Source organism: Oreochromis niloticus, linkage group LG13, assembly GCF_001858045.2.
Source record: "Oreochromis niloticus isolate F11D_XX linkage group LG13, O_niloticus_UMD_NMBU, whole genome shotgun sequence".
NCBI lineage: Eukaryota > Metazoa > Chordata > Actinopteri > Cichliformes > Cichlidae > Oreochromis > Oreochromis niloticus.
Window position 1 is genome coordinate 16,766,062 of NC_031978.2, and position 26,924 is coordinate 16,792,985.

Consider the following 26,924-nt stretch of genomic DNA (forward strand, 5'->3'; position numbering starts at 1 on the left):
GTTAAGTGCGATTAAACACACAAACTGCACAATGAAATGAACGTAGCTTTAATAGGTTTGGCATTAGTTTATTGGTAGGTAGTTCAGCTTTTTTTTAAAAAAATTTTTGTGTAGTCAGCTACTGAAATTTTTCTGTTTTATCCTTTCCTTGTTTACTACTTTAATACGACTATTAGGGTAACACCAAAAATATATACGTTATTGTTCATTTTCAGAATAAAGTTGAAATGTGGAGAATAAAGTTGTCGTTTAAAGTCAAACAACTGCTACAGCTGCCTTGTGTAGATGGATTAGTTAAAGAACGTGATCGGCGATCTTGTTGTGAGTTGAAGGGAAGTTATGAACTGTTTCTGAGAGACAAATAACACCAGGATCCTTTTCTAAGTAGCTGACAGCTGGTAACTGTGCAGGGGCGGGTCTAGCAAAGTTTTGCCAGGGGGGCCAGGTAGGGCATTAACAGGGAAAGGGGGGCACAAAGAATTACTTTTCTTTCTTATTCTCATTTAAAATGTCTCGCTTTTAACAAATAATTATCTGAATCTTACAACAAACGTTTTCATCTGATGTAAAATGTATAGAAATCATTATTGTACATAGTAATTTTTTTCAGGGTCCCATCTTAATTTCTTCAGAAGTAAGTACTGTATATGATGCAAGTATTTTCCCACATTTTCTAGATACTGTACCAGTACTGTGTAGAATGCCATCTAAAAGTCAATTAAGTTTTATTCTTTCTCACCTGTCTTTCTGTCTCCTTTCACTTTTTAAAGGTTGCCATGTTGGAAAAAATATTTTGCCCTGCCATGCTGTTTATTGATGTGGTAAATGAATAGTTTATGAAAATATATCTAAATCTGTCATTTATTATTTTTTAATATTCAGTAATGATAATGTCTCACCTCTAGTCTTCTCTGTCTTAATTTCAGGTTTCCACCATGTGTTGTAGATAGTCCAGGAGGTTAACTCGACCAAGCAGTCTTTGGGTTTTGGCTAAGTACTGTTTAGAATACCAGAATAGGGAGGATGGTGTAGTTTATTAGATTGATACATATATACCAACAGGACAGTGTATATCACTGTGACAACAGCGTTTGTTTTCATTCAAAGGCTTTATGGTTTTTCCTATAATACCTGGTGGGCCAGTCTCTAGTCAAAATGCCCGGGCCGATTTTTTGTCCCAGTCCAGCCCTGATCATACATCCTCTTTACTGCACGAGGGTCTAACCATCCTTGCATGTGCCATTTCAGTTAGTACAAATGTGTGTTTTCTTTCTAACCAAATGAGGCTTTTTGCACCATCTTTCCGGCGTTCTTAGTCTTATCACAACGCTGTGTTTATATGCTAAAAAATGTTAACTTTTTTTTTTTTAAAAAAGTTTAGCACTCACAAAACTATACTTAAGTAAAGTAAAGCTGCAGAGAACAAAAAGAGAGTTTTAGTCTTAGTCAGTGAGGTCAAATGTGTCATCACAACTAGTATCAGGCGGTTCTGGTGCGTGCATTTTATGAGACTGGGAAGTGACTGACTGTGAGTCAGTTTTTGATATGACTTGCAATATTGGACTTTTGAAATCTTGCTCAGCACAAATATCAATCTTATTAGGCTATAATAATAATAATAATAATAATAAAAAGACTCAAACCAAAAACTGAAGGGTGAAAAATAAGTCAATGGAACACGTTTAAACAATGAACAACAAAAGTTAAGAAACAAATTTAAATATATATATAAAAATATACAAACTAACTCAGCTGCACACTTAGCAACCGTTTCTTAGGGCTCACACATTAGCAGCTGTAGTAATGATGAGATCATCAACAAATGTCAAACAGGATTATTTCTTGCTTGTTGCAACACTCAGGCTATCTGGGCTTTCTGATATTGCAATTATAAAATCATAGCAATTTATCATACGAGTGCTGTAAAGCTATTTTATTTTTTTAAGTCCTTTAAACAAGAACCTGTCAGGTAAACTGAATCAGATATTAACTTTTTTTTTAATATTGTATTGTTATAATTTCCTCAAATGTTCATTTATATAGTCAATTTGAATATATATTTTACATGTGATATACTTTTGTTTTTACATAGTTTTATCAACTAGGCTTCACTTCAGTGTAAAGAAAGTGGTAGTTTTCAAAATTATACTAGTACTTTTCTGTGCTTCTTTGGGATTTTATTACAACAAACCAAGTCAAAGAGACGGTCAGTACCCAGAATGGGATGTAAGTAACCTACAATCCCCATAAAATAAGTGGCATGAATGGACACAGAAGCTTAAGACCTTAGGTTGGAGAGCAAATACCTACTATTGTAAACAGGTCTGGAGGCATTTGCAGCAGTGGGGGATGGTAAAGCCTCCCTGTTAGAAATCATGAGTCAGAGTTGTGCAAGATTTTTCTTAAACTTTGGGTCTCTGAGAATAGCACACTTTCTAGTCATTTATTAAAGCATTTAAGTGAACAACATGGTCATAAAGCTGTGACACCAATCTGTCACTAAAGCTTATTGACTGACTGAAAAAAACTAACATTTAAAAAGGGAAAACTAGCATGTCTAAGCTGTGTAAAATGTAAATAAAAACAGAATGATTTTCAGATCTCATACACCCATATTTTATTCACAGAAGAGCACAGGGACGTATCAACTGGTTAAGCTGAGAAAATGGCAGCAACAAATGTGAAAAAAGGTGGGACAGGGCCATGTTTTAGGCTGTGTAGCATCCCCTCCCCTTTTAACAACACTCCATAAATGTCTAGGAACTGGGGAGAGGAGCTGCTGGACTTCTGGGAAAGGACTGTTCCTCCACTCACACACACACTTGCCTGATATAAATTCCATGTGCTGAACAGTCGTGGATCTTCTTGTATTTTTGTTGTATTGAACTGAAGGCAGTTCAGCACCCGGACTCTTCTACTTCAAAGCCATGTTGTTGTAATAGATCTAGGATGTGTGGGTCCTGGAAAAGACATCAGCTGGATGGAGCAAATGTTGCTAAAACCTGTGTATAACTTTAAACTTGTGTAAACCACAGAACAGTTTTCCACTTTCCCATTTTTCCTCAGTCCAGTTTAACTTAGCTTTGGCTCAGAGAGGGCGGTGGCATTTCCAGATCATGTTGGCACATGGCTTCCTCTTTGCATGACAGAGCTTTAACCTAGATTTGGGAATAGCGTGACATGTGTACACAGATAATGATTTCTGGAAGTGTCTCTGAGCTGATGCAATGACTTCCATGACAGAATCATGTCTGTTTTTAATGCAATACTGCCTGAGTGCCCAAAGACTAGCATCCAATACTGACTGCGCACAGAGATTCCTCCAGATTTTCAGAATCTTTTGATGATATTGTGTTTTTTAGATGATATTTAAAATCTTTACAATTTTACCTTCACCAATATTGTTCTGAAATTGTTCCACAATTTGTAAATGCAGATTATTTTTGTACAGATTGGTGAACCTCTACCCATCTTTACTTTATACAAACTCTTTTAAATATCCAATCTATTGTTGACTTATTGCCAATTAACTTAATTAGTTAAAATGTTCCACCACCTGTTTCTTTTTTGCATAACTTTTTTTTTTTTTTTTTTTTTACAATTTTTGCTGCCATCAAACTCAGGATGAGATAACATTTTAATAAAATAATAAATTAATAAATGTTTTCTATGTTTTATTGCGAATAGTATGGTTTTAGGAGTTTTGACTCCATGCATTCTGTTTTACACAGTGCTCCAACTTTTTTTGGTAATCGGGTTTATATTATAAGACTAGAAACTTTAAAACAAAATTATCATAAAAGAAAAGGAAACTATGAGGCTGTGCAGAGGGGAAAATAAAACTCATTAAAAATAATAAGATGTAGGCTATGATCACTACAACGCCCCCTTTAAAAAATCTGGTATTCATAGGCTGTTTTTTTTGTGCCAGTAATGTCGACTGGGCTTACTTCATGCCTGAGAAACTGCCTGTAAAAGTTTAGTTTGAGTTTAGGTTTGGCCCCTGCTGAAGAGACTTTTAAACGTTTATAAATTATTCCCAGGGGCTCTGTTTAAAACAAAAGCTGTAAAGTTAATGGTCAGCACTCTTTCTGGCCATTTGACGGAAACAAACGAGGTCTACGTGCGAGACGTGTCCCCCATGTCATTCACAGGAATCGATCTTTCAACAATTGTACAGTCATCGTCTTTTCCTCTGGGCTTTCGTGTGAAATTTCTGTTGGGCGGGTTTTTCTTTTTCGTTTAGTGGGATTTGTGTGGCAATATTTACTTTACCTTTAACATGACTAACAAATAGAGGAGTAAAAAAGGTAGAAAGAGCAGGAATTTCTGCGCGTATGCAGGATGAGGGTCGGGCTGTTGCTGCAATACCGGCAGAGGGGGCTTTGCCTCATCATCAAAGGGATCAGCAGTGTTACCAGGCAAGGCAGAATGCTGAGGACGTGAGCTGAATCCTCATTGGTGGAAAAATGCGATGGGCGGGGTGTTCTTTTCGTGGGTATTTAAGGCTTTGTTCCATTGTTGCAGAGGTCTTCCAGCTGGTCTGGTTCAAGGGACGGGGCCACCATCCGAGGATACAATAGCACTTTTTAAAAAACACTTTAATTTTTTTAGTTTTTAAGGATGTCTTGCAATCAGTCTCTGGACGGTAGTTTTCCTCCATCTCCATCAGAGGACAGGGGCTCACAGCGGCTGTCCTGGAGCAGTTTGCTTCACAAGCTGACAGAGCTGAAGGGACACAATCAGAGGGTGACAGAAGATCAATACTGCAGGAGTGAATCTGGTAAGTGTCATTTGATTGAACTAACACTGTTCAAGAATATATATATATATTTTCTGATTGTTTAAATGCATTTTGGAAAGTGAAACAGAGAACAAGAGAGAATGAAGTCTTAAAGTACAAAGAAAATATGCTTTTCAATCTTTCTTCCACTTTGTTTAATGATTAGAAAACTAAAAAAAGAAAAGAAAGGTGAATCCCACACTGCTATATATTCCTTACTAACTTGTAGCTACTGCTTTGTTTCAGGATCTATGACAGATCTGTCAGAGTTAGACATCAGCTCCTTCTTCTATCCTCTGGAGGAGACCTTGGCTGCAGACGTTGTGACTGCCATTTCACATAGTCTCAGTGATGCATCGCACACCAGCTTGGATTGCTCCAAACTCATCCTCCCTGACTGCCTGCTACACAATATCAGCCAAGAGCTGCTCCACTTGGCCGCGATAGAGCCTTGTGGTCTCAGGGGAGCACTCATCGACCTGTGCGTTGACATGGGGGAACAGGGCTCCCCATGTACTGTGGATCAAATAGCAGTAGATCCATCCCTGGTCCCAACTTTCCATGTGACACTGGTGCTGAGGGTGGAGTCCAGTGGACTGTGGCCAAAAGTTCAGAAGCTCTTCAAAAGTAGCAAACCAGCACAGACATCCTCAACGTCTCCGAAGCACCACGACACCCTGAAGCTGAGCACGAGTTTCAGGGCTATCAAGAGGAAACTGTACAGTTCAGCCGCACTGCTGGTTGAGGAGTGCTGATCGCTGAGCACTCCTGTCTCTGATAAGCTGAACTCTAAAGAAACTGTAACGAAGCTGCTAATTAATGCAAAGTCTTAACAAAAGCACTGTCGAGACATAACAACGATGACCTGTCTGTGATGATGTATGACGGGGTTAATACTGAACTACCTTTGTCTCATAGCAGCTACTCATGTGGGTGCAGTGAAGATTAGTGTTTGCACATGGGTCAGTTTCATTCCTGTGAATGTGAAGCCACATCTATAACGGAATGCCTTATGTATGTGACATTGAAATATACCAACGGACACTCGTTTTGTATTTTTTTTAACATGAGAGAATAAATTATTTTTTTATTAACTTTTTGTGTGAGTTTTATCTGGCTGTGTCCCATAGCCACACAAATTCATGCATGCTTTGTACTGCAGGCTGAGACAAAACAGTAAAGCAGCAGTATTTTATTTCTCTTGCACCAACCATTCAATTATGTTACTGCTGTAACAGCAGTTTTCTTAGAGTAGTCAGTACTTAATGACTTGACATCAGGGGTGTTAAACATGAGGCCCGGAGTCCAGAATTGCCCACCAAAGACTCCACTCTGGCCTCTGGATGGCATGGGAAATGTGAAGGAAGATATCAATTTTAGACTCTACCTCCCCCTTGGCCATTCTACACCAAAGTAATTACCGTAAGTACATAAATCACAGAAAGTGTGGGGTCAGTTAAAAAAAAAAGACAAAAAACAAAGAAGAAACATTGTCAGTTTTTTAATTTGTAATCACAGGACAGTCTGCGCAATGAGCAGAACTTTCTCTATAATTTTACGCATTTATTTCTTGCAATTGAATTTTTTTATCATGTAGTAAAACTGAGCTATAATGTTGAAACTTCACTTGTTTCCTTATATTAAAATATCTTATGGCTTACATGTGTAGTTAAACTTTACACCGACAGAAAGGTGTTTCACTGGTTCGGCCCACTTAAGATCAAAGTGGGCTGTGTGTGGCCCACAATGTCAAATTTGTTTGACATCCCTGCTCTACATGGAGTGGATTAGTCAACAGGTGTAGTTAATTAAGTTAACCAACTTATCTTGAAGAAGAAACCTTAAAGATAACAGGGGAAACTGGCAGACACCAGTAAAATTAAAGTGAGATTATCATAGGAAATGTGTGAATGTTCAACAGTAATATTCAAAAGTCTTGAGGAATGCGTCATTTTTAAAAATATTTTGCTTCCAACAACTTTATACATTAGTTTGCCAGGTTTACTAAAAATCTTTGAAAGTTTTTCTTTGACATCGTTCAAGCATAAGAAAGGCACTTAACCGAGGGACAAACCTTTAGTTGAACCTACCAAAAAACCCAAACAAAGTTACCATAGTTCGACGAGCATAAAACTGTATTTTTGTAACAACAAGCTGATTCCCAAAAAGCCAAATTCCTGGCGTATCACAGCGTGGTGTGAAATGTGGCCTTAGAAAATTAAAAATCTGGAAAAGTAACAGGCCTGAAAAAGCTCCAGCAGATGAACAGATTCTGAAAGACCTGAGAGATGTATCTGGCCCTTCAAATAGTTATTAATCAGTCAGCGACTTCATTTTTCAGCATGACAATGATCCCAAACACACTCCGAATACAGAAAAAGCATATTATTCCACACAATGGAGCACTCCATCAATCATTCATGGATTGGCCTCCCCAGATACTGGACTTCAACTTTGCCGAAGCAGTTTGGGATCATTTTGACAGAGAACATAACAAAAAAGCAGTCAACAACCAAAGAAGAGCTTTGAACTACTTAAAGAAATGACAAGAAAGTTTGGTAAAAGCTCAGGCTGTGTTTAAGTTTAAAAGTGGCCACACCAAAAATTGACTTTGAAGCTTGTTAGAAATGTACAAACTCTGTTTTTGCTTTTATATACCATATTTCCATGTGTGTTTGCATCAATTTCTCTGGAAAAATATGAAGAAACAAGGAGAGGCTCAATACTTTTACGCAGCACTGTACATCATAATTAAACTCTCATTGGAACCAACTTATCTTGTGTCTCAACCTAAAGCCAACATTAGACAAGGTGTAAACCGGCGGGACAAAGTGTGATGATTCACATGAAGTGAATGCGTCACGAAGCAGATGTGTCACCTTTTCCTACACATGTGAGAAGTTTGCCTTCAGGCCGTCCAACTCCCAAAAAAAGCTTTCCTAGGAACAGTAAACATGGAAAAAAACAAACCACAGTTGTTTCCAAATGCTAACCGAAGTGCAACTGAAACCTTAAAGTATAGTGAAGCAAGACGTCTAAAATAAAAATTCAGCACTGACTTTTTGCCTTTTTAAAAAAACAAAACAAAACCCCAAAACACACAGGACACAAATCTCTACTTTCCCAGAGCAAAACTCGTCCGTTCACCCACCACAACCAGCTGAAAGCCGGTTACTGATTCCCGAAGGCCTTTTACGTCCAGCTTTTAAGCGTTTCTGTGGCATTTGTCCCAGCTTTCCCACCAAAGTCACAAACAGCATGACTGATCAGTTGCTGTGATGATCCTGGAATAACATTATGCCATCAGAGAAACAGCAAATACCAAAACGGGGATATTGTGATGCTATAGGTCATCATTCTCACTCCCATATCTACCTCATACACTGCAGCACACAGTTTAAGCAGCTACTATAGAAAATCCAACGAGGATGTCAAAACTGTAAACTTGGAGAAATAACTGAAAATTAAAAATTAAAATTTTAAAGCTTTTGAACTGTGATTCCAGTTTCCTGTGAACGCTGCATTTATTAGGCACACTCAGAAACGCTCTTTTATACCCTGACTTACACATAGTGTAAAGTTTGAATTTGGAATTTGGAGTGTGTGTATGTGTACGTATGATGTAAAACATAAGACGTACACCAGTCAATCATTGGACAATTTTAATTCAAAGAAACTTTTATACAATTTTAGCATGTTAATTTAATAAATATGGTTTACTTTCATTTGTGCAACAGTTTACAGTAATTATGATCCAACAGGCTACAAGCAAATCCACTTAACATTGTAAATGACTTCAATAACCCCTGCACTGTTAAAAGTAAAATGAATATTTACATTGGTAAAACTACAAAAATTACACGCTTTCCTTGTGAGTGGCTCAGACATCCGTCTACGAGAAGGCCATCGGGTTTTTCAAAATATTTAAGGAAAAGAAAACGATTGGGACAGAGGAAGCTAATCTTAGTAGCTTTGCGTACCGACAACAATGCTCTTACTTTTCAGCACGACTACCCGGCCGACTCTCACCACTGTAAAGATTCTAGTAAGACAATGTCAGCAGTGAACTCAAAGCTTCTCACAGTTCTACAGGAAGTCAATCTACACCGAGGCGCAGAGAGGTTCCCTGATGAGGTCTGCTGCCCACTACACGTAAGGCATTTTTTGATTCTCTTGGTTTGCTGCAGAAATGTGGTCAAATTTGAGTGGGCTCCGACCGATTTCTTCTAATTAGATTCAAGTACTGACGAACCTGAGAAAACCAAGAGAATAAATCACAGTTATACAGCCATTCATATCACAGGATAATCACTTAAATGTTATATATATTTAAGTTTCTTAAAAATATCATTCATTATCACTATTACTCAGTAACATTCACCATGAGTGGAAAGGTTAAATTATACAGATAATTTTGCATGTTTTCACCAAACCAGCTACTGTTACTTTACACCTGGTCACTCTCTTTGAATTGTAGTTCCTACTTTAAAGGTGGAAAGTTATTTCCTTAGCTCAATATGGCTAAACAATCACAGTCAAAGACAGATTTCTTTCATTTACTGCAGGAGCTTTTTTTTTTTTTTACCATGTAGAAAAACCGAGACACATTGTTTAAATTGCACTTGTTTTCCTTATATTAAGACATCTTAGGGAATAAAGGGGTAGTTAAACTTCTTTACACTGACAGGAAGAAGAGTGTCACTCATCCTGGGCTGTATGTGGCCTGTGATGTAAAATGAATTTGACATCCCTGCTCTTGAATATCTGGTATCAGTCCCTGACACAGCTCGATTATTAGGGATGGGTATCGTTTAGGTTTTATCCGATACCGGTGCCAAACCGGTACTTTTGAAATGGTGCCGGTGCTTAAACGGTGCTCAAACCGGTGCTTAAAGAATGGAGAACACAAAATTGGTCCAAAAACCTCTCATGTTCAGCTGTCTTTCTTGTAAAAAGATAACAATGTTAGCCTTTTCTGCAGCTATAGGGCATATATGGTCTCACTCTTGGCTGGAAGCAGTGCTTAAACAATGGAAAAAACACAAACTTTGTCCAAAAACCTCTCATGTTTAACTGTTTTCCACTTTTTCTTTGGTCATTTTAGCCTTTTTGGCCAGGGTGAAGGGAGTATCTGCCATCAAACAAGAAGACAGCCGCATGTAACTACGACGGTGTTTGCTAGTTCACCTTACATGCATTAATGTAATAATGTGGTTAGCGTACTCAACGTTAATTACACACGAACAACATTAAGCTACTCACGCAGAGGAGAACGGCTGCTGCTGCCATCATCATCCGTCATCATTTCTGCTACGCTGACAGGGCTAGGGGCCAGGACTCTACTCTTCGGGTTTTTGGGGGATGTTGCTAACTCCGGGTTCGATAACAGGCACCACACCCGCAGTAGATGTGCACGGTGTGAGGTCTTGCAGCAAGCTATCAAACACGGCGCATTTCTCGGCTTTAAAAAAAAACGCTATGCGTCGCCAGGTGTTTCATCAGATTCGAGGTGTTACCTCCTTTGACAGTATCACAGTATCAGCTTAAAGCACTTGTTGCAGGCTGCTGAGTTTGCATCTTTTGCTGTGAAGTACAGCCAGACTTTTGACCGCTTCGCCTTGGGCATTTTTAATCTGTAGCTCTGCTCTAAAAGAACGTACGTACCTGGCCCCGCCTACTATCCTCGGAAACGTAAAATGATTGGCTAGAATTGGCTCAGGAAAAAAAAAAGCACCAAAATAAAGCACTGAAATGTGCGCTGCTTTTCGGTCTGGTTACTACCGTTTATGTCAGAACACCGGTACCCATCCCTATCGATTATCAAGGCACGCAAAAACAGGTGTACTGACTGATTCTTGTAAGATAATAAAAATAAATTTAAAACAGCATTCTGGGTAGCTGGAGTAACGGAGGATGTGTCAGATAAAACATGCAAAAACTGAATTCTTTCCAGTCCATATACGGCATCCTGTAGCACTCATACTGTATGCCACAGCCAGCAACGTACCCATATGTGCAGAAGTGTTTTCTAGCCATCCAATATGACTTGAATCTCAGATAGTCTGGAACAGCTGGGAGTCCCCATCCTCTGTGCTCTCTGGTACAACTCAGAATCCCCGAAGTAACGAGCACGATACAGTAAGCCTTCCTCTGAAAGTACAAGAAGAGAATTTGTCAGTACAATTCACATCAACTGGTTCAAAATCAGGCAGAACTTAAGTGTTAAACATAGAATAAAATATGGATTTAGGCTCCTGGTTTGAAGTGCGAGGCCAACTCCCAACAGCCAGCAGGGGGAGCTTTCCTCCAGGTCTGGTTCTCCTGCTCTGTCATCCCAGTAAATACTTTTCTGATGACTTGATTACCTCAATTGCTAGGCTAAAATCTTACTGAATAAAGCCTGAAGTTCATTTTGTAAACTACGATCCCATTCGGAGTTAAAGAGGATAATACAGGGTCGTATAGTGTCCTTGCTTTCACACAGGATGCGCCCGGTTTCAAAACACCAAGGCAGCAATAACAGCTCAACTCAAGGCTGCAAAACAGGAATCCTCCGACCTCCAGGTGACGTCATGGTGGCTACATCTATTTTTTATACTGGTGTTAAATTGCTCAGTTGGACGCCGTTTTAAAGAACTTGGGATGTTAACCAAACAAGCTCAAGCACTACAAGGTGACAATATTCAATGAAGAAAACAAAATGAAATGTAAACAATAATAGTTAATCTTTAAAGCCAAATTTGAAGAAAAAAAGAATAATTCCACCCTAAAAATATGAAAATGTTCCAGTTTTCTTCTTGTTTTGCATCAGATTTTGAAACAAATAATTACTTCAAATATTTAAACTCTGGCAATGTAAAACTGAATAATAATCATAGCTGATGCTGTAAACTCACTCTGCTGCTTCTCCTTCCAACAGTTGTTTCGTAGATTGGAGATGTAGTCTTCTTCTACACTTCTCTCCACAGTCTTCAGCATATTTCCAGAATATTCCTCATTGAAACGTTCTCCCACATAAAAAGGCACCTTCAGGCTTGATGTATGCCTTTTGTGGATATGTCCTGCTGACCTGGTATAGAAAAATGTATAACTGAGAGTGTGACAGATGTTCAGACACTTTTGCACAACCTCATTAAAGCTCATTAACCAATGCACCACTTACGGGCGGTAGCTAAGGCTGTATGGCGGCTGGGTGACCATCATCTGACTGAGAGCTGAAACAATGATGAGGATTAAGATGGGCATCAGCTGGACAAACAGAGCCAGACCTCCCTGTGAAGAGAGAAAAAAACAAAAATAGACTGATTAGTTTTTAACCACAGATCAGACACTAAATCAGGTGGTATAAATATCAAGTATATTGAAGGTCTTAGAAGGTTTAAGCTTGTACTCACATCTCTCTGTTGTTCTCGTCTTTCTTGCCTATTATGGTGTGCAAAGTGCATTCTTCCATTTCTGTAAACATGTACGTTACCTGGAAAATTCGAACACATCATGATTATAAAACTGCGCCTCTTAGATATGTAAAATTCAGACCAAAGCACAGTTAAACTTTCTGCCTAATCATTTATGGCATTCTCATGCTCAACCACAGAGAAGGATGTTCTGTTATTTTTAACAAAAATTGGTCCAAGGAACCATGTTATTTGGTGAAACCAGTCTGGTGTTCATGACACCATCTCTCCTAATTATACTGCAACACAACTTGAGCAACAATTACAGAGAAAGTCAGAGAAAGCAACTCTTGAGCAATCAACTACCACATAACTAAACATTACAGAGGAGCCGACCACATTTATGGTGAAGTGATGAATCAGTAACAGTAGCTTGTTGGCAGTCTGCGGGCAGTTACGGAAGCCCGCTACCTGCAGAAAGCGTCTGTTGAAGGATGGGGGCAGTGTCAAAAATATGTGGTACAACCGGTCTGGGGGCTACTCTTGCTTGTGCTCTTCTTGGTCTGTAAGCAAGCTGAAGTAATAACACACAAAGAGCTGATGTGAATCCGAGTGTCCACTGCAGCTGCTGTTTGTGCTTTTCGTGCTGTGCTTTGTGGCCTTTGATGGGTTTTTTGCAATTCCCATTCCTCATGAATGCTGCTGTCTCCCCCTTCCTTGTTACAGCCCACTCAACACAGTGTCATCGACATCAAGCACAGTGCAGTTGGGATTTTGGAGAACTAAACAGGAACACGTTTGTGCTGGTTTTAAAAAACCCTCCCAGGAGGGTCTCTGAAGGCAAAAACCTCCCCAAACTCCAAACTCTTCATATGCTAAATGATAAAGCAGCAGTGCTATAAAGATGTACCCAAGTCTGTTTGTGCTGGCGTCAGCCTGCATTTTCTTGTTGTGGAGGATGAAAATGATGCATGGTCAACAAATGCGTAGATTCACACAATAAGCTGGTTTGCAGGTTCTTCCCTTCACTGCCTCCATACAGACACTTTGGTGGTAAGGACAGACAATGGTGAAGGCGACATGATCCTCAATGATTACCAAGAGTTTTTCAAACCTTTCAACTCAGCGCATTTCTAACACATGTAAGCATCTAAAACCAGCTGAATATGCTGGCTTTCAGTCTGGAGTGATTATCTTTCTGCATTCAGAAAGGTAATCTGGGAAGCTGCTTTGTAAAACTGCCAGATGTGAGGTAAGATTACATATTATGGTTATGTAATAACCACTAGCTGACTCTCGTGTTGTGCAGAATTTCTAAGATCCCTTGCTTGCTTTGATAAGAGTGTATCAAAACACGCCAAACATCTTTACTGGGATGTTATTATTCCTTTGAGCTCTACTTACTTGTTGGAAAGCCTCCACCAAAGAACATGTTAAAGAGGTCCTCGGGTGAGATATCTGCTTCAAACTCATGATGGTGTCTGTGTCTGCTCGGGTGCGTTCTCTCCTCACCATACTGGTCGTACTGCCTTCGTTTCTCAGCGTTACTCAGAACAGCATATGCATTACCAATAGCTGCAAGACACACAGAAGATTGCCACCGTTATGCACTTTCTAAATCTTTGTGTCCACGTCTTCCCCATAAATAACTTTTAATTTACCTTTAAATGCTTCCGTGGCTCCTGGTGCGTGATTTTTATCTGGGTGAAATTTCAGAGCGAGCTTTCTGTAAGCCTTTTTAAGGTCCTCCTCAGATGCAGTCTTTTCCACTCCTAGGATTTGATAGTAATCTTTACAGCTCTTAATCCTTCAGGAAAAAAAGAGAGCAGAGATTGTTAGCAGACTGCACATGATAAATAAAACACTACAAACACAATATGTAGTTAGAGCTACAGAGATGTGACCCCGAGTCTTAAAAAAAAAAAAAAAAAATGCAAGTAATGACACGCCCCATTTAATGTATGAGGCAACCATGATTAGTCTCTGTATTCTGAATTCAAATAGTGCAATTTTATTAGATTTCTGAGAGTGTTTTGCCCTCTATAACAGGAACACAGTGCCCAAAAATATGGTAAGTAATCTAGTATAACTACTAGTACAACTTCAAGGCTTAATACTGTGCACAGTACTGACCATTTTAAAATCGTCTGCACATTACTGAAAGAATGTTTACACTATGTGGATTTTATGATGCTTATTTCCTTGAATAATAATAATAAAAAATATTTACAACATTCACATCCCCAGTTTGAGCTCTCTCTCTCTTCAGATCTAACTACTTTAACTTTACATGAACCATCATTTCTACCTGCTTTGTCATCTTTAGGGACCGATATTGACACCGGTGCAATTACTGACACTGCTTATGGGTCCAATACTTTTATCACTTCTCTTATTGATTCTAGATCAATTTTCTGTAGAGGGGGGAAACAGATTTGCACGTCACTTGGGTGTGTAGAGGACATCTGTTTGACGTCACTGTTTTGCAACTGTAAAAAAAACATGTCAGCATTGATAAAAAGGAACTACTAAGTCTGGAGCCATGTGATTCAGATGGATTAGATAATGTGGTCATCACATCCCAGTAGTAATGATATCTTGTCATCCTAAACCTAAACCTAAACCTGTTGACCTATTGGTCAACTAAATCTGCTGGACTGAGTGATGTTTGAAATACAGTCACTGCACACTTTATGAGGGCCACCTTGCTGAATGGGATGTCTTTTTGCCTTCAGAGGTGCCTTAATTCTTTTACAGCATGGGTTCAACAAAATTCTGGAAAACATTCCTCATAGATTTTGTTCCATATTTACATGACAGCATCAAAGTTGCTGCAGATCTGCTGGCTGTACATCCATGATGTGACTCTCCCGTTTCTCCACATCCCAAAAGTGCTCTATCGGATAGAGAGCTGGCGATCATTTGAGTACAGTGAACTCACTGTGAGACTACTTTGAGATGATGTGAGCTTTGTGGTCTGTGGTCATAAAAGCATGGGCATGGTTAGCAACAACACTCAGGCAGGGTGTGGCATTTAAAGGATGCTCAATTGGTTCTAAGGAGGCCAGAGCATGCCATGAAAATATGCCCCACAAAATTTCACCACAATGAAGAGCCTGAACTGTTGATACAAGGCAGGTTAAATCCGTGCAGTTTATGCCAAATTTTGACCCTAGCATCCAAATGCTGAGATTCATCACACCAAACAGCATTTTTACCAATTTTATTCTGGCCAATTTTGGGGAGACTGTGTGAATCTTGGCCTCAGTTTCCTGTTCTTAGCTGACAGGAGTGACACCTCGATGGTGTCGGTTCGATGCGTTCAGCCTATAGAAATGCTCTTCAGCATACCTTGATTTTAATGAGAGGTTATTTGAGTTACTGCTGGAAGAAGTCTAGCCAATCTCAATCACACTCAAGCTCAGTAGATCAGCAGTTTCTGAAATACTGAGACCAGCCTGCCTGGCACCTAAAACCACTCCACATTCAAAAGTCCCTTAAACCACACGTCTTCCCTATTCTCCTGCTCAGGTTGCACTTAAAGGGGTCGTCTTGGACATGTCTACATAACTAAATGCATTGGGTTGCTGCCATGTCAGTGGCTGTTGAAATCCTTGCATTTTGCTGGATTTCAACAGCTGGTCGGGTAGCGTATATTCACTATAATCACGCTGACTTTTTGATAAACGTCTAGTGACATCGACATCAGCCAGCTCTACCATCTCCTTTACACTCCCAACATTTTCACTGCAACAAAGGGAGCACATAAACGCGAACTGACTTTTTAACGGCCTCCAGCTGCTCGGCTGTGTAGGACTTTCCCGAGTCCGTCGTCGCTTGTGCGGACACATCGGGCTCCTCTCTGCCGCCGCGGTGTCTCATAGCGGGTCCTTCTCCGTTCACATGACTGCCGTTCTCCTCCGGAGGCTTTCCATTCTGCGCTAAAGACTCCAGTAAGTCTGTGAAAAGACAGAGGAGACATTATCGACGGTTGCCACCCGAGTTCACGTTTCCTATGTGGTTAATCCTACCACGGTTAACTACTTGTTAGCATCCTAGCTGCTACGAAGACCACTCTATAAGGGATAAAATTGCGAATACCGACTAATCGTCCACTATGTTGAAGAAACCAAACGTATTAGGAGAAACGCGACTCTAGGCTGGAAAAACTACAAATACCAGTGTCAGCTAGCAGCTGGTGTAACGTTAATGCTAGCGTTAGCTGCTTCGGTTTCACAGCGACGGCCTAGCACCCATGATTTAAAAAAAACAAACAATCACTTCCCAAACAGGCGTTTATTCGACGTACTTTTGGCTTGCTCTGTCGGAAACAGGCGTTGTGCCTTCTCCAGGAACTTTCTGGCTTTATCCGGCTGGTTGTTACTGACTGCATTTAGGGCTATTTTAATGCACCGCTCCGCTTCGTCCTTGTTTGAGTCCATCGCGACACAGCGGAAATGTTTACTTGCCCTGGGACGCAGGGGGATGTCGACAGCAAGCTTATCTGTCCGGTAAATAAGACGTCAGAGGAGTTTCTTTGAACCTACAGCATGTGCTTCATGAACACCTGGTAAAGTCTTTTGCCGTGTGCCTTATATGTTACAATGCGCTAATCCTCCTGCAGGACCCTCGGCCATAGTAGCAAGTTTTTCAAAAGTAGAAAATGGCCTTGGTAGCTGCACGCAGCAAGTCAGTTATATTTGTCAAACGTGACCTTTTGCGTTACTTGAGGAAAACCTTTCCGCGGTTTCTAGCGAATGGCACTATTGTAACCGAACAGGGGAACCCAAAATCAAAGAAGCGATGGAGGAAAGGTAAGGAGAAGAAACCACCCTCATGGACTGATGATGTGTCATGGGAGGAGAGGCTGGCAGATGTGGTCACCCCTCTGTGGAGGCTGAGTTATGATAAGCAGCTTGAGCTCAAGCAACAGAATCAGGAGAAGATCCTGTCCCAGCTCTCTGGGCATCTTTCTGGTGACTCACCTGTCAGGGATAAACTCAGCTTTCCTGTGTTGCCTGTTCTGCCCTCACCAGTGAGAGATGGCTACCGCAACAAGTCCACATTTTCAGTCAACAGAGGAGTGGATGGCAATCCGAAGACGGTTGGATTTTACGTGGGCACAGGCAGGAAGGGGAACATCGTCTGTGTCAGCGGAGACCACCTGCTCAACATGCCACAGAAGCACAAACTAGTGGCCAGGTGCTACCAAGACTTCATCCGCCTGTCCTCACTGGAGCCCTGCCTGCTGTTCCACACCGGGGGTCACTGGAGAGAGATCACAGTGAGGACCAATAAAGAGGGCCGCACCATGGCCATCGTGTACTTTCACCCACAGAGCCTCACCCGAGCAGAAGTGGCCGTCCATAAGGCAGAATTGGTGGATTACTTCACGCAGGGTCCTGGATCGGTCTGTCAGCTGGACTCGCTGTACTTCCAGGAGAGCAGCATGACTCGGTGCACCCATGAGCAATCTCCCTACCAGCTTCTGTATGGTCAGCCACACATAAATGAGGAGGTAACCTCACAGAGATTTAATAATCCCTTGTCCACAGACTTGAGACATTGTTCAAGTGCTTGCTGTCATGAATAATTTCATGTACATTTTAATTCAGATTCACTGCCAAAATAGGAAACAAAAATAGGTAAATGTGCACATTTAAACACTTACATTTAAATAAAGTGTTGCAAATCTGTTATTCTTTTATTCTCTTGGCTGTATAATGGCTTAACATGATCCATTCCCACACAAAAGAATTGGAGAATATTGGAAAAACATTACTGAAAGCTGGTGTCAGTTGTCTCATGCAGAGCTGCACATCATTCAGTACTTGCACTTTTATAACCACACGAGTGTATGTTTGTGCATGTTTCAGTAAGTCGCTGCACATATTTTCCTAGCAAAATATGAAGAAATTAGGGTTGGCTCGAGACTTTTGCGCAGTAATGTATACTAAGACTATTTAGAATAAATACAGATGGATCTAAGGACATGTAAATGAGGCATGTAAGAGCATTAATTGTAATAGCAAAGTTATCATAGTGAGGCAATAGGGAGAAGCAGAAGGGAAGAAATAATATTTTTGAGGTTAAGAATAGGCCATGCAGGAAATTCAGCTTATTTACAGCTGTGGAAGTACTGGGAAAACCCCCCACAAGATACATCACGGAATAATGTCACAAACCCATGACAGGGAAGCAGTGGAACATGTATGACTAAAATGTAAGTCGGCCATTCCCAAAGCCAAGAGTACTGTGTCTCATTCAAAACCAGAAAATCCAACGGATCTTTGCCCAAATTAAAATACAAGAGAATGAGATGTATTTCATTGACAACTTTATTAAATAACATAAACAACACAGACTGTTGTCTATAAATTCCTAATGTTACGCAGTCATACACAAGGTGTTAAGGCCAGAGTGTGACCCGACTGCCACTGGGAGACAGAAATGTCAATACAAGAGCTGTAACTTTAGGTCAGAGTAATGACTAATATCACAACTTAACCACCTAATATTACCAGTTTTGTTTCACTTTTTATATAAATAAGTATATTTTCATATATTTGTAATAAACTTAGGATACTTGAATATACTTAAACTGAGTTTCTGTTATTACTGTGGCCCACCTGCAGTATCTTCGTGGCCCACCAGGGGGCCCTGTCTCTTTAAAAAAGAAAGCGAGACAGGAGTCATTACTCAAACTTAGCAATGAAATATAAAACTGTGTTTTTGTTTGTACAGCCATTGCATCCCTTGCAGGCTTGCATTTTGGAGTCTTGTACCACCACTCTAGCCAAGCAGGTGGCAGTAATACACCTTCATGTTGGTTGTAAAACAATTACATTAGCTTTACTTATAAAACCATCCTCATAAACATTGAATTTATTTAGGCAATAGAGAAGAGTGGGTAGCTACTGTTTAATGTGTTTTTACCTTATGATTGTTTTTTTCATTGCTCCTCTGTCATCTTGTGATTCTCAGATACTGGGCTTCAAGTTCCGCATCTCGGCCGACGCCTTTTTCCAGGTGAACCAGGCAGCTGCTGAAGTCCTCTATGCCACAGTGAGAGACCTTTGTGTCCCAAACACTGAGCAGGATGGAGGACAAACAAAAGCTGGTGGCACTCTTCTAGATGTGTGCTGTGGGACGGGTGCCATGGGAATCACTATTTCTCCCAGAGTGGACAAAATTATCGGTATAGAGCTCATAGAACAGGCAGTGGAAGATGCTAAACACAACGCAGCTCTCAATAATGTGTTAAACTGTGAGTTTATCTCTGGGAAGGCAGAAGCTGTGCTTCCTGGCCTTATATCTCAGCTGAGCTTCGCAGGCAGAGGCCTTACAGTCGTGGTAAATCCTGCTCGAGCCGGCCTCCACCACAGGGTTGTCCGAGCTTTGCGAAACCAACCGGCTATCCGCAGGCTGGTCTACGTTTCTTGTAAACCAGACGGAGAAGCTATGAGGAACTTCAAGGAACTTTGCTGTGATCCTAACTCACAGAAGAAACTCACAGGAGAAGCATTTTCACCAACTCTGGCTGTGCCCGTTGACATGTTCCCGCATACTCCTCATTGTGAAGTGGTGATGCTTTTCGAGAGGTAGCAAATATCTTTTGTTCAAAGGTTGGCCTTAACCCTGAAAGCTTGTAAGCAGAGGAATAATGATGTAATGTATTCTAGATGATAAAATAAATCGTTGCACATCCTATACTCATGGTTGACCCACGTGTTCTCACTTGTTTGCTTTCAGGACTCTGTACTACCAGTGCCAGAAGTTACTGTTCAGATTATTAATCAGCTAATGTGCCGTTGTTTTGGAGTAATTATTGGTTTATAAAATATTAGAAAGATGAATATCCAACAGTCAGTACCCAGATATATTCACGTTAAATGCTGAAAACTAAAAAGTGGAAAAATCCTAATTTTAATGGTGATCGACATTGTTGATTTCACATTATCAGACTAAGCAGACCTAGAGTGACACCTCTAAATACAGCACTGGAGGGGTTATTACTCTGCTCTGACAGATTGTGCTTTACCAAAGTCCTTATAGGAGGAGGTCTTGCAGCTCTCCTGACAGGTGTCTGGGCCCTTTTATTATCACTGTTCTTATAGACAAAAGACCACCTTCTGTTGCGTGTTTCCATTTGCAGCCTAACCACCATACTCACATCAGAAGCTGAACTTTTGCTTCAAGATACAAACCTGAAAACAACCAAATATTTACTTGTTCTGTTCCTAGTTGGTGTCCAGCTCAACATAGACCAAAAGACACACACACAATCTCAATTGATACTGTGCCATGTTACAAATGTTTGTATTAATTGGACATCAAGTACAGAACATGCAGTGCCAGTATTGCCACTGTCAGTACTGATACTTTGAAACTATAAAAGCATCAGTATCACCGATACTATTTAATGTAGGGGAGAGCAATGTGTCATCATCACAATGAATCATCAGTTTGCACATTCTTACGCATTTTAATGACAGTAAATCACTATGATTTTTTTTAAACACTTTCCAAAATAATTAATTAATGCAGCAAAGTACACTTTCCAGGTTTTCATGTATTATGAAACTGTTTTTTTTGTAGACCTCACATGCAAATGTCCATGTCTTTGAAGCACTTTGAATCAACTTCTGTTAATGCGTGGTACAGCCTATAAAGTAGATGTGATAATGAGCACAAAAAGGTTCAGACATTTTTCATAGTGCATGTTTGAGGTACCCCCCCCCCCCCCCCCCCCAATTAATTAATTAATTAATACAATTACAATTAATTAATTAATTAATGGAAAGTAACACACATAAAGTAACACACACAAATCCATGGACTTTGGTATTTACTCAAATAAATAAAGTAATACCTTTCAATCCTTTAATTTCATGAACAGCATCAAGACAGTTAAACATTAAATTAACAACAGACACAGTAGAACGGCAACAATGAGATAACCCCCAAAACAGGTATGGTTTTACGGGTGGAAATTATATGCGCTAACATTTTTTTTTAAATTTGACTAGTATTGCATTTTGACTATGATCAGTGTGGTAACATGAGGCGATACTTAGACCCTGCATTAGGGGTGAAAAACTCCAGGCCTCAAGGGCCGGTGTCCTGCAGGTTTTAGATATCACCCTGGGTTAACACACCTGAATTAGTTCATTACCAGGCCTCTGGAGAACCTCAAAACATTTTGAGGAGGTAATTTAGCCATTTAAATCAGCTGTGTTGGATCAAGGACACATCTAAAACCTGCAGGAGACCGGCCCTTGAGGCCCGGAGTACCCCCACCCCTGTCCTGCAGAGATTGCACAGTCTCACAGGCAGGCTTCAAATACAGCTAACAGGCATCCAGCTTCCCCTATTACTATCCCACCCCACGCAGATGGCAACAATCCAGTAAAGGGGACCTCAATCACCGTAGTCTAACGTGGACCCTCCCCTCTCATCATCATAATAAGTTACTAATTAAAATGACTAGTGTAACCTAAGCGGTGAACGACAAACAAAAGAATAAGAGTGTCTGCACGATCGGAGCTCGGCGCTGTAGCTGGAGACTGTGTGCGCGTTTTACTGATCACATCTGTCTGTCTAGTTTTCGAGGTGCTATGACAGGGTCCTCTTTGCAAAAAATGAAAAATGACTGACAAGAAGCAAAACGGAGATGCGAGGACAGACTCAAGTACGGTAGATGATGCTATTGACTTTACCTATAAAGAGAAACCATGGAAACCGCCGACAGTCTTAAGATGGAGCAAAATCATAGCGTTTAGCCTCCTACATCTGGGAGCACTTTACGGACTGATTCTCATTCCCTCCGCATCGCCTTCAACCCTTGCATGGAGTGAGTATTCAGGAAATCCAGGGGCATGCTTGGTTGTACGATTACATATGGGAATAACGGAGGCTGATCCTCTCTAGCTTTATAAATTTCAGGGTAAAGTGTTATGAAAAAGTAACCTCTGGCACATGATAAAAAGACAATATCTGCATATCTTTAAACTAAATATCATAAAAAAGGAAGCCAACCTGCCACGTTTTAAATAACTGAATGGCCATTTAAAAACATGCAATGTAATCCCACACGGGAAAAGTATTTGGCTACTGCTTTTACAGAGGTGTTCACACTTGCTGATCTGTTAATCAAGTGCTTTTTCTTTTTAAATTTCTAACCAATCTCAACTTTGTTGACCTACATGAGTTTACCCTCCCTTTGCAATGGTGAGTCGAACATTTTTTCCACTATGGAAGACGAAGGTAATCAGTGTTCAAATGGGCATCTGATTGTAAACGGCGTGGCATTCATCAGTTTTAGAAGATCGGATACGGGTCGCATAGGGGCGAAAAAATCGGATTTGATGCGCTTTCGCCTGCAGTGTGAACGTAGCCAAAAAGTGTGAGGGTAGGCCTGCACGTCCCCACTGTCCCATCTGCCTGCAAAGATGACTCTTCTATGAACCAAAGGCTACGTTCACACTGCAGGTCTTATTGCTCAATTCCGATTTTTTGATCAAATCCGATTTTTTTGTCTGCTTGTTCACACTACAAATAAAATGCGACAGCAAACACGCTCTAGTGTGAACGCTCAAAGCGGCCCGCATGCGCAAAAGAAGATGTCACACACAACGCGCTGTTTAGACCCAGAGCAAACAATATTGTTTGACTAATGGCCCTTAATATAAAGACTTCGGACTTGACGTTTCCCAATTTTTGCTTTAAGTTATTTTGTTATTTACATAATAATGTAAATAACCTAATAATTATCCTTATTGGTGTTTTAGAGGAGCGGTGCTTCAAAGGATAGTTGCAGATTTCTGTCAGAATCTGCATATTATACAGTACAAATAAAATGTTCACGTTGTCTTCCCAACAGTTTCACTGACATCTACACTGGATGGCCAGGAAGCGTTCGCGATGTCTTCTCGGGCGCTTCTCCGGCGCTGATTGGCGTCTGTCTTGTGTCAGTGACGTAAAAGACGGATTTAATGCGACATGACCGTTCACACAGCAGTCGCTTTCTAAAACATCAGATATGTATCGGATTCAGTACCACATACGAAAGTGACCCAGATCGGATTTGAAAATATCGGATTTGTGCCGTTCACACTGCCATACCATGATCGGATATGGGTCGCATAGGGTCAAAAAAATCGGATTTGATGCGCTTTCGCCTGCAGTGTGAACGTAGCCAAAGTGTTATGATAAGAACTACAGGTGCATAGACTGGAATTTTAAGTTCTGCCATCAGTGGGCATCTTTCCCAGAAGACCGATGGCAATCAATTAGACAAATTTCAAATCCCGAGCTGAGCCTGTCATTTTATAAAAAGAACACACTTTACAACTGACTCTGCTCTCATGAATCAAATTATTTTTCCTTTCCAGCTGCATTTTGCTACGTCTTCAGTGGTCTTGGTGTGACTGCTGGCGCACACAGATTATGGAGCCACAGATCCTACAAGGCCTCCTTTCCTCTGCAAGTCTTTCTTGCCTTTGCCAACTCCATGGCATTTCAGGTAAAGAAGATTTAAGCGTGTTACATGTTCTCCCCTTTTATAGCTCAGCTGCAGGTACACTTTTGAAATAAGATGAAATATTTGCACTTTTTAATTTTGCGGATGTGATGCTTTTTTTGAACACTTGTACATGAAATAAAATCCAAAGTCTGAGATATACTTCATGCCTTCTCCCTGTCTATGTGTATGCAGAAGAACATATATGACTGGGTGAGGGACCATCACCTCCACCACAAATATGTAGGCACAGACGCAGACCCCCACAATGCCTCACGGGGATTTTTCTTCTCCCACATTGGTTGGCTCCTGGTCCAAGAACATCCTGACTGCGCTGAAAAGAAACAGCAACTCAACCTGTCTGACCTGACGACAGATAAAGTGGTTATGTTCCAGAAACGGTGAGCAAGCCTTATGCAGACACTGATTTGGGTAATAAAAAAGTACAGTTATGCAAGACTCATTCAATCAACAACAAGCCACAGCGTGCAATAATGCACCTCATACTTTATTGGTAGTCCAGTTGCTTTCTTTCCAAGCTCCTTAGAGTACCATGACCTGGATGACTGAGAACCTACACAGACATACTTTATTACTGTTTCTGAGCTTGATTGCTGCAAAACAATGTTGAAAAGTGAGTTTGGCCTTGAATTGATTCAGTAATGTTAACTTGTTGGTCACTAGTAAACATTTACACTGCTAATGATAGTCAGTGACCTGGTCAGAGGTACTGAGGAAGCTGTTGCCCTAATAATGATGATGTTGGTGCTCTTCATGCTATGTTTGATTGATCCCTGGCTGCTCTAGTCTGCCTGCCTTGGAAAAGATACTAACCCAAGTATGTATGTGGATGTTACATAGAAAGCACTTAAGCATAGAAAAGTAAAAAACAAAGTGCTGAATGAATGGGTGAGACATGTATAAGTGCTTTGAGTCCTCCGGGAGAGTAGAAAAGTGCTATGTAAGAATTTGTCCAATTACCATTCAGAGTTTGTGCGTCTTTGAAACTAGTCCAAAAAAATTGTTCATCGCAAACAAATTGTAGCCAAGTAAGAATAGATGCATGAGATGCTATCTGATGATTTATTTCAGACATTACATGGTGTCTGTGCTAGTCTTCTGGTTCCTTGTGCCCATGCTGGTTCCCTGGTACCTCTGGGGTGAATCCTTGGTTGTGGGGTGCTTTGTCCCTGGGCTCCTGAGATATGTTGCACTCCTAAATGCCACCTGGCTTGTAAACAGTGCTGCACACATGTGGGGCAACAGACCTTATAACAAGAACATCAACCCAAGGGAAAACAAGTTTGTTTCTTTCAGTGCCATAGGTAAGATTTTCTTTTTTTCTTTTTCTTTCTTTTTTTCTTTTTCTTTCTTTCTTTCTTTCTTTCTTTCTTTCTTTCTTTCTTTCTTTCTTTCTTTCTTTACAATTCATTAAAGTTACTGTTTGCAGTCAGGTCCTTAACTGTATGGACAGTGTCACAATTTCTTAATTTAACCTGTGTATATAGCACAACAGCAGATTTCAAAAAGCTGAAATGCAGACTTTCAGCTTGAATTCAGTGGGTTAAACAGACAATTTTTGCATTAACTGTTTGGGAATTGCAGTCATTTTTGTACACAGGTTCCCATTTTCAGAGAATCTAAATTAATTGGAGAATTGACTGATAAGGCCAGGTGAGGCCTGCTCTTATTTCATTAAAAGTTAAGCACATAAAAGCTATGGAGTCTGATTCCAAGTGTTTAACTTCAGTTTGATATCTTCTAGCTGAACCCTCAATTTAAGGTTCAAAGAGATATAGGCTGAAAAGCCAAAACTAAACCTCAGAGGACAAAAAAAAATTAGGAGAGGCCAAATCAAAAATCTAGCATGTTAGTAAGAACTAATGTACTGACCAGCTCGACAACGGTGACAGGCCTGAAAGACTACAGAAGAGAGAGATGATCACGGAGTTTTTTCCATGGTGCAGACAAATGACTTTACAACATCGAAGTCAAGATCATAATGACCTAGAAGGTGCCAGACTTATTGTAATCAAGGTATAAATATAATGAGAAAATGTTTTCACAAGTAAAAGGATATTAATCACAGGTGCTTAGCTTAACAGACAAATGTGTGTTGTCTGATTAGCTTGAGATTCCTGATGGCATTAAAACTGTGCAGCACAGTTGTGAAGGCTTAGATGCAGGATGCAGTTTCATCTTGTGCCAGTTTCAGTGCGATATAATCTGAAAGTAGATGCTTTTTTTGTTTTTTTTTTTTGTTTTGGTAGCTTGTAAATTACAGATGTATGTATGTATGTATGTATGTATGTATTTATTTATTTATTTTTCAAGATTTTTAAATGGAAAAACGAGTGTACTCGGCATCAAATTATCCTTCACATGCTTCAACCAGTGTCTGTCTTCCTACTGCTTTTCTGTGATGAGTTATCATCACCAGCCCTCGTCACTGAAGTTATGGCTCTGAAGTCAATTTCTTTTTGCTTTTCAGGAGAAGGCTTCCATAACTACCACCATACGTTCCCCTGCGACTATGCTGCAAGTGAGTTTGGCAGCAGACTCAACCTCACCACTGCCTTTTTAAACCTCATGTGCTTGTTGGGTTTGGCCAAAGACCCAAAGACGGTTCCCAAAGAAACAATCATTGCTCGCATGCAGCGAACTGGTGACGGCAGCAACGAGTCAAACAGCTGCAAGTGACACAACGTTGTATCAAGACGGTGTCATTTTACTCGTCGGGTGGTCTTCTCAAGATGATTTTTATCTAGTGTATCTGTGTATTTTTCTTCTTTCCTTTTAAAAACATAAAAAATACTTTTAGACCCTCGAGAGCAGAGTCAGTTGGACACAATGTTTGTTGTATGGATGCATGGGGTTATCAGCTTCATGATTTCTACTGCTGACATTTGCCTTATTGATTTCCATCAGTCCACTGGAGATTAAAGACAACCTCACCATTTGCACTTAAGGATGCTACAAAAATCAAGAGACCTCCTTCTTCTTTCCTCCAGCTGCAGACAACCAAATCAGTCTCTTTTTAAGGATGATTTGCTACACTGATAAACGCACTTTGTTCTTGATTTTCAGATACTTTTTTATTGTTGTTTTTTGTATGTATGAACCTTAAGCACGCATCAATTTCTTTGCACACCAGAAAGGACACTTTTTAAAAAATTTTGGAACACTGTAAAACTATTACAAAATTAAATAAAAGCAAGAATCACAA

The 26,924-nt window shown here is 40.3% G+C and overlaps 4 protein-coding genes across 6 annotated transcripts; 3 read left to right on the plus strand and 1 right to left on the minus strand.

The window, feature by feature from the left end:
* Nucleotides 1-3,665: 3,665 nt before the first annotated feature.
* On the plus strand, nucleotides 3,666-5,877 carry LOC100699412 (DNA damage-inducible transcript 4 protein). Its single transcript, XM_003451948.5, has 2 exons — nucleotides 3,666-4,783; nucleotides 5,030-5,877. The coding sequence occupies exons 1-2, from the start codon at nucleotides 4,624-4,626 to the stop codon at nucleotides 5,536-5,538; spliced, it is 669 nt and encodes a 222-aa protein (XP_003451996.1). The 5' UTR covers nucleotides 3,666-4,623; the 3' UTR covers nucleotides 5,539-5,877.
* Nucleotides 5,878-8,430: 2,553 nt separating this feature from the next.
* dnajb12a (DnaJ heat shock protein family (Hsp40) member B12a) lies at nucleotides 8,431-16,855 on the minus strand. Of its 2 annotated transcripts, none has more exons than XM_003451947.5 (9): nucleotides 16,487-16,855; nucleotides 15,959-16,136; nucleotides 13,839-13,984; nucleotides 13,582-13,752; nucleotides 12,178-12,257; nucleotides 11,946-12,055; nucleotides 11,680-11,852; nucleotides 10,791-10,933; nucleotides 8,431-9,035 (listed from the first exon to the last, which is right to left on the minus strand). In XM_003451947.5, the coding sequence occupies exons 1-8, from the start codon at nucleotides 16,617-16,619 to the stop codon at nucleotides 10,812-10,814; spliced, it is 1,113 nt and encodes a 370-aa protein (XP_003451995.1). In that variant the 5' UTR covers nucleotides 16,620-16,855; the 3' UTR covers nucleotides 8,431-9,035; nucleotides 10,791-10,811. The 2 variants fall into 2 exon arrangements, with proteins under 2 accessions (XP_003451995.1, XP_005456640.1); XM_005456583.4 differs by lacking the exon at nucleotides 16,487-16,855 and adding an exon at nucleotides 16,279-16,431.
* trmt2b (tRNA methyltransferase 2 homolog B) lies at nucleotides 16,807-19,904 on the plus strand. The gene is made up of 2 exons (XM_019366635.2): nucleotides 16,807-17,695; nucleotides 19,162-19,904. The coding sequence occupies exons 1-2, from the start codon at nucleotides 16,841-16,843 to the stop codon at nucleotides 19,780-19,782; spliced, it is 1,476 nt and encodes a 491-aa protein (XP_019222180.1). The 5' UTR covers nucleotides 16,807-16,840; the 3' UTR covers nucleotides 19,783-19,904.
* A 1,622-nt stretch (nucleotides 19,905-21,526) lies between these two features.
* On the plus strand, nucleotides 21,527-26,924 carry scdb (stearoyl-CoA desaturase b). 2 transcript variants are annotated; one of them, XM_019366638.2, is made up of 5 exons: nucleotides 21,527-22,030; nucleotides 23,571-23,701; nucleotides 23,894-24,099; nucleotides 24,791-25,044; nucleotides 25,079-26,181. In XM_019366638.2, the coding sequence occupies exons 1-5, from the start codon at nucleotides 21,826-21,828 to the stop codon at nucleotides 25,186-25,188; spliced, it is 906 nt and encodes a 301-aa protein (XP_019222183.1). In that variant the 5' UTR covers nucleotides 21,527-21,825; the 3' UTR covers nucleotides 25,189-26,181. The 2 variants fall into 2 exon arrangements, with proteins under 2 accessions (XP_019222183.1, XP_019222182.1); XM_019366637.2 differs by lacking the exon at nucleotides 25,079-26,181 and adding an exon at nucleotides 26,190-26,924 and having other exon boundaries at nucleotides 21,548-22,030; nucleotides 24,791-25,023.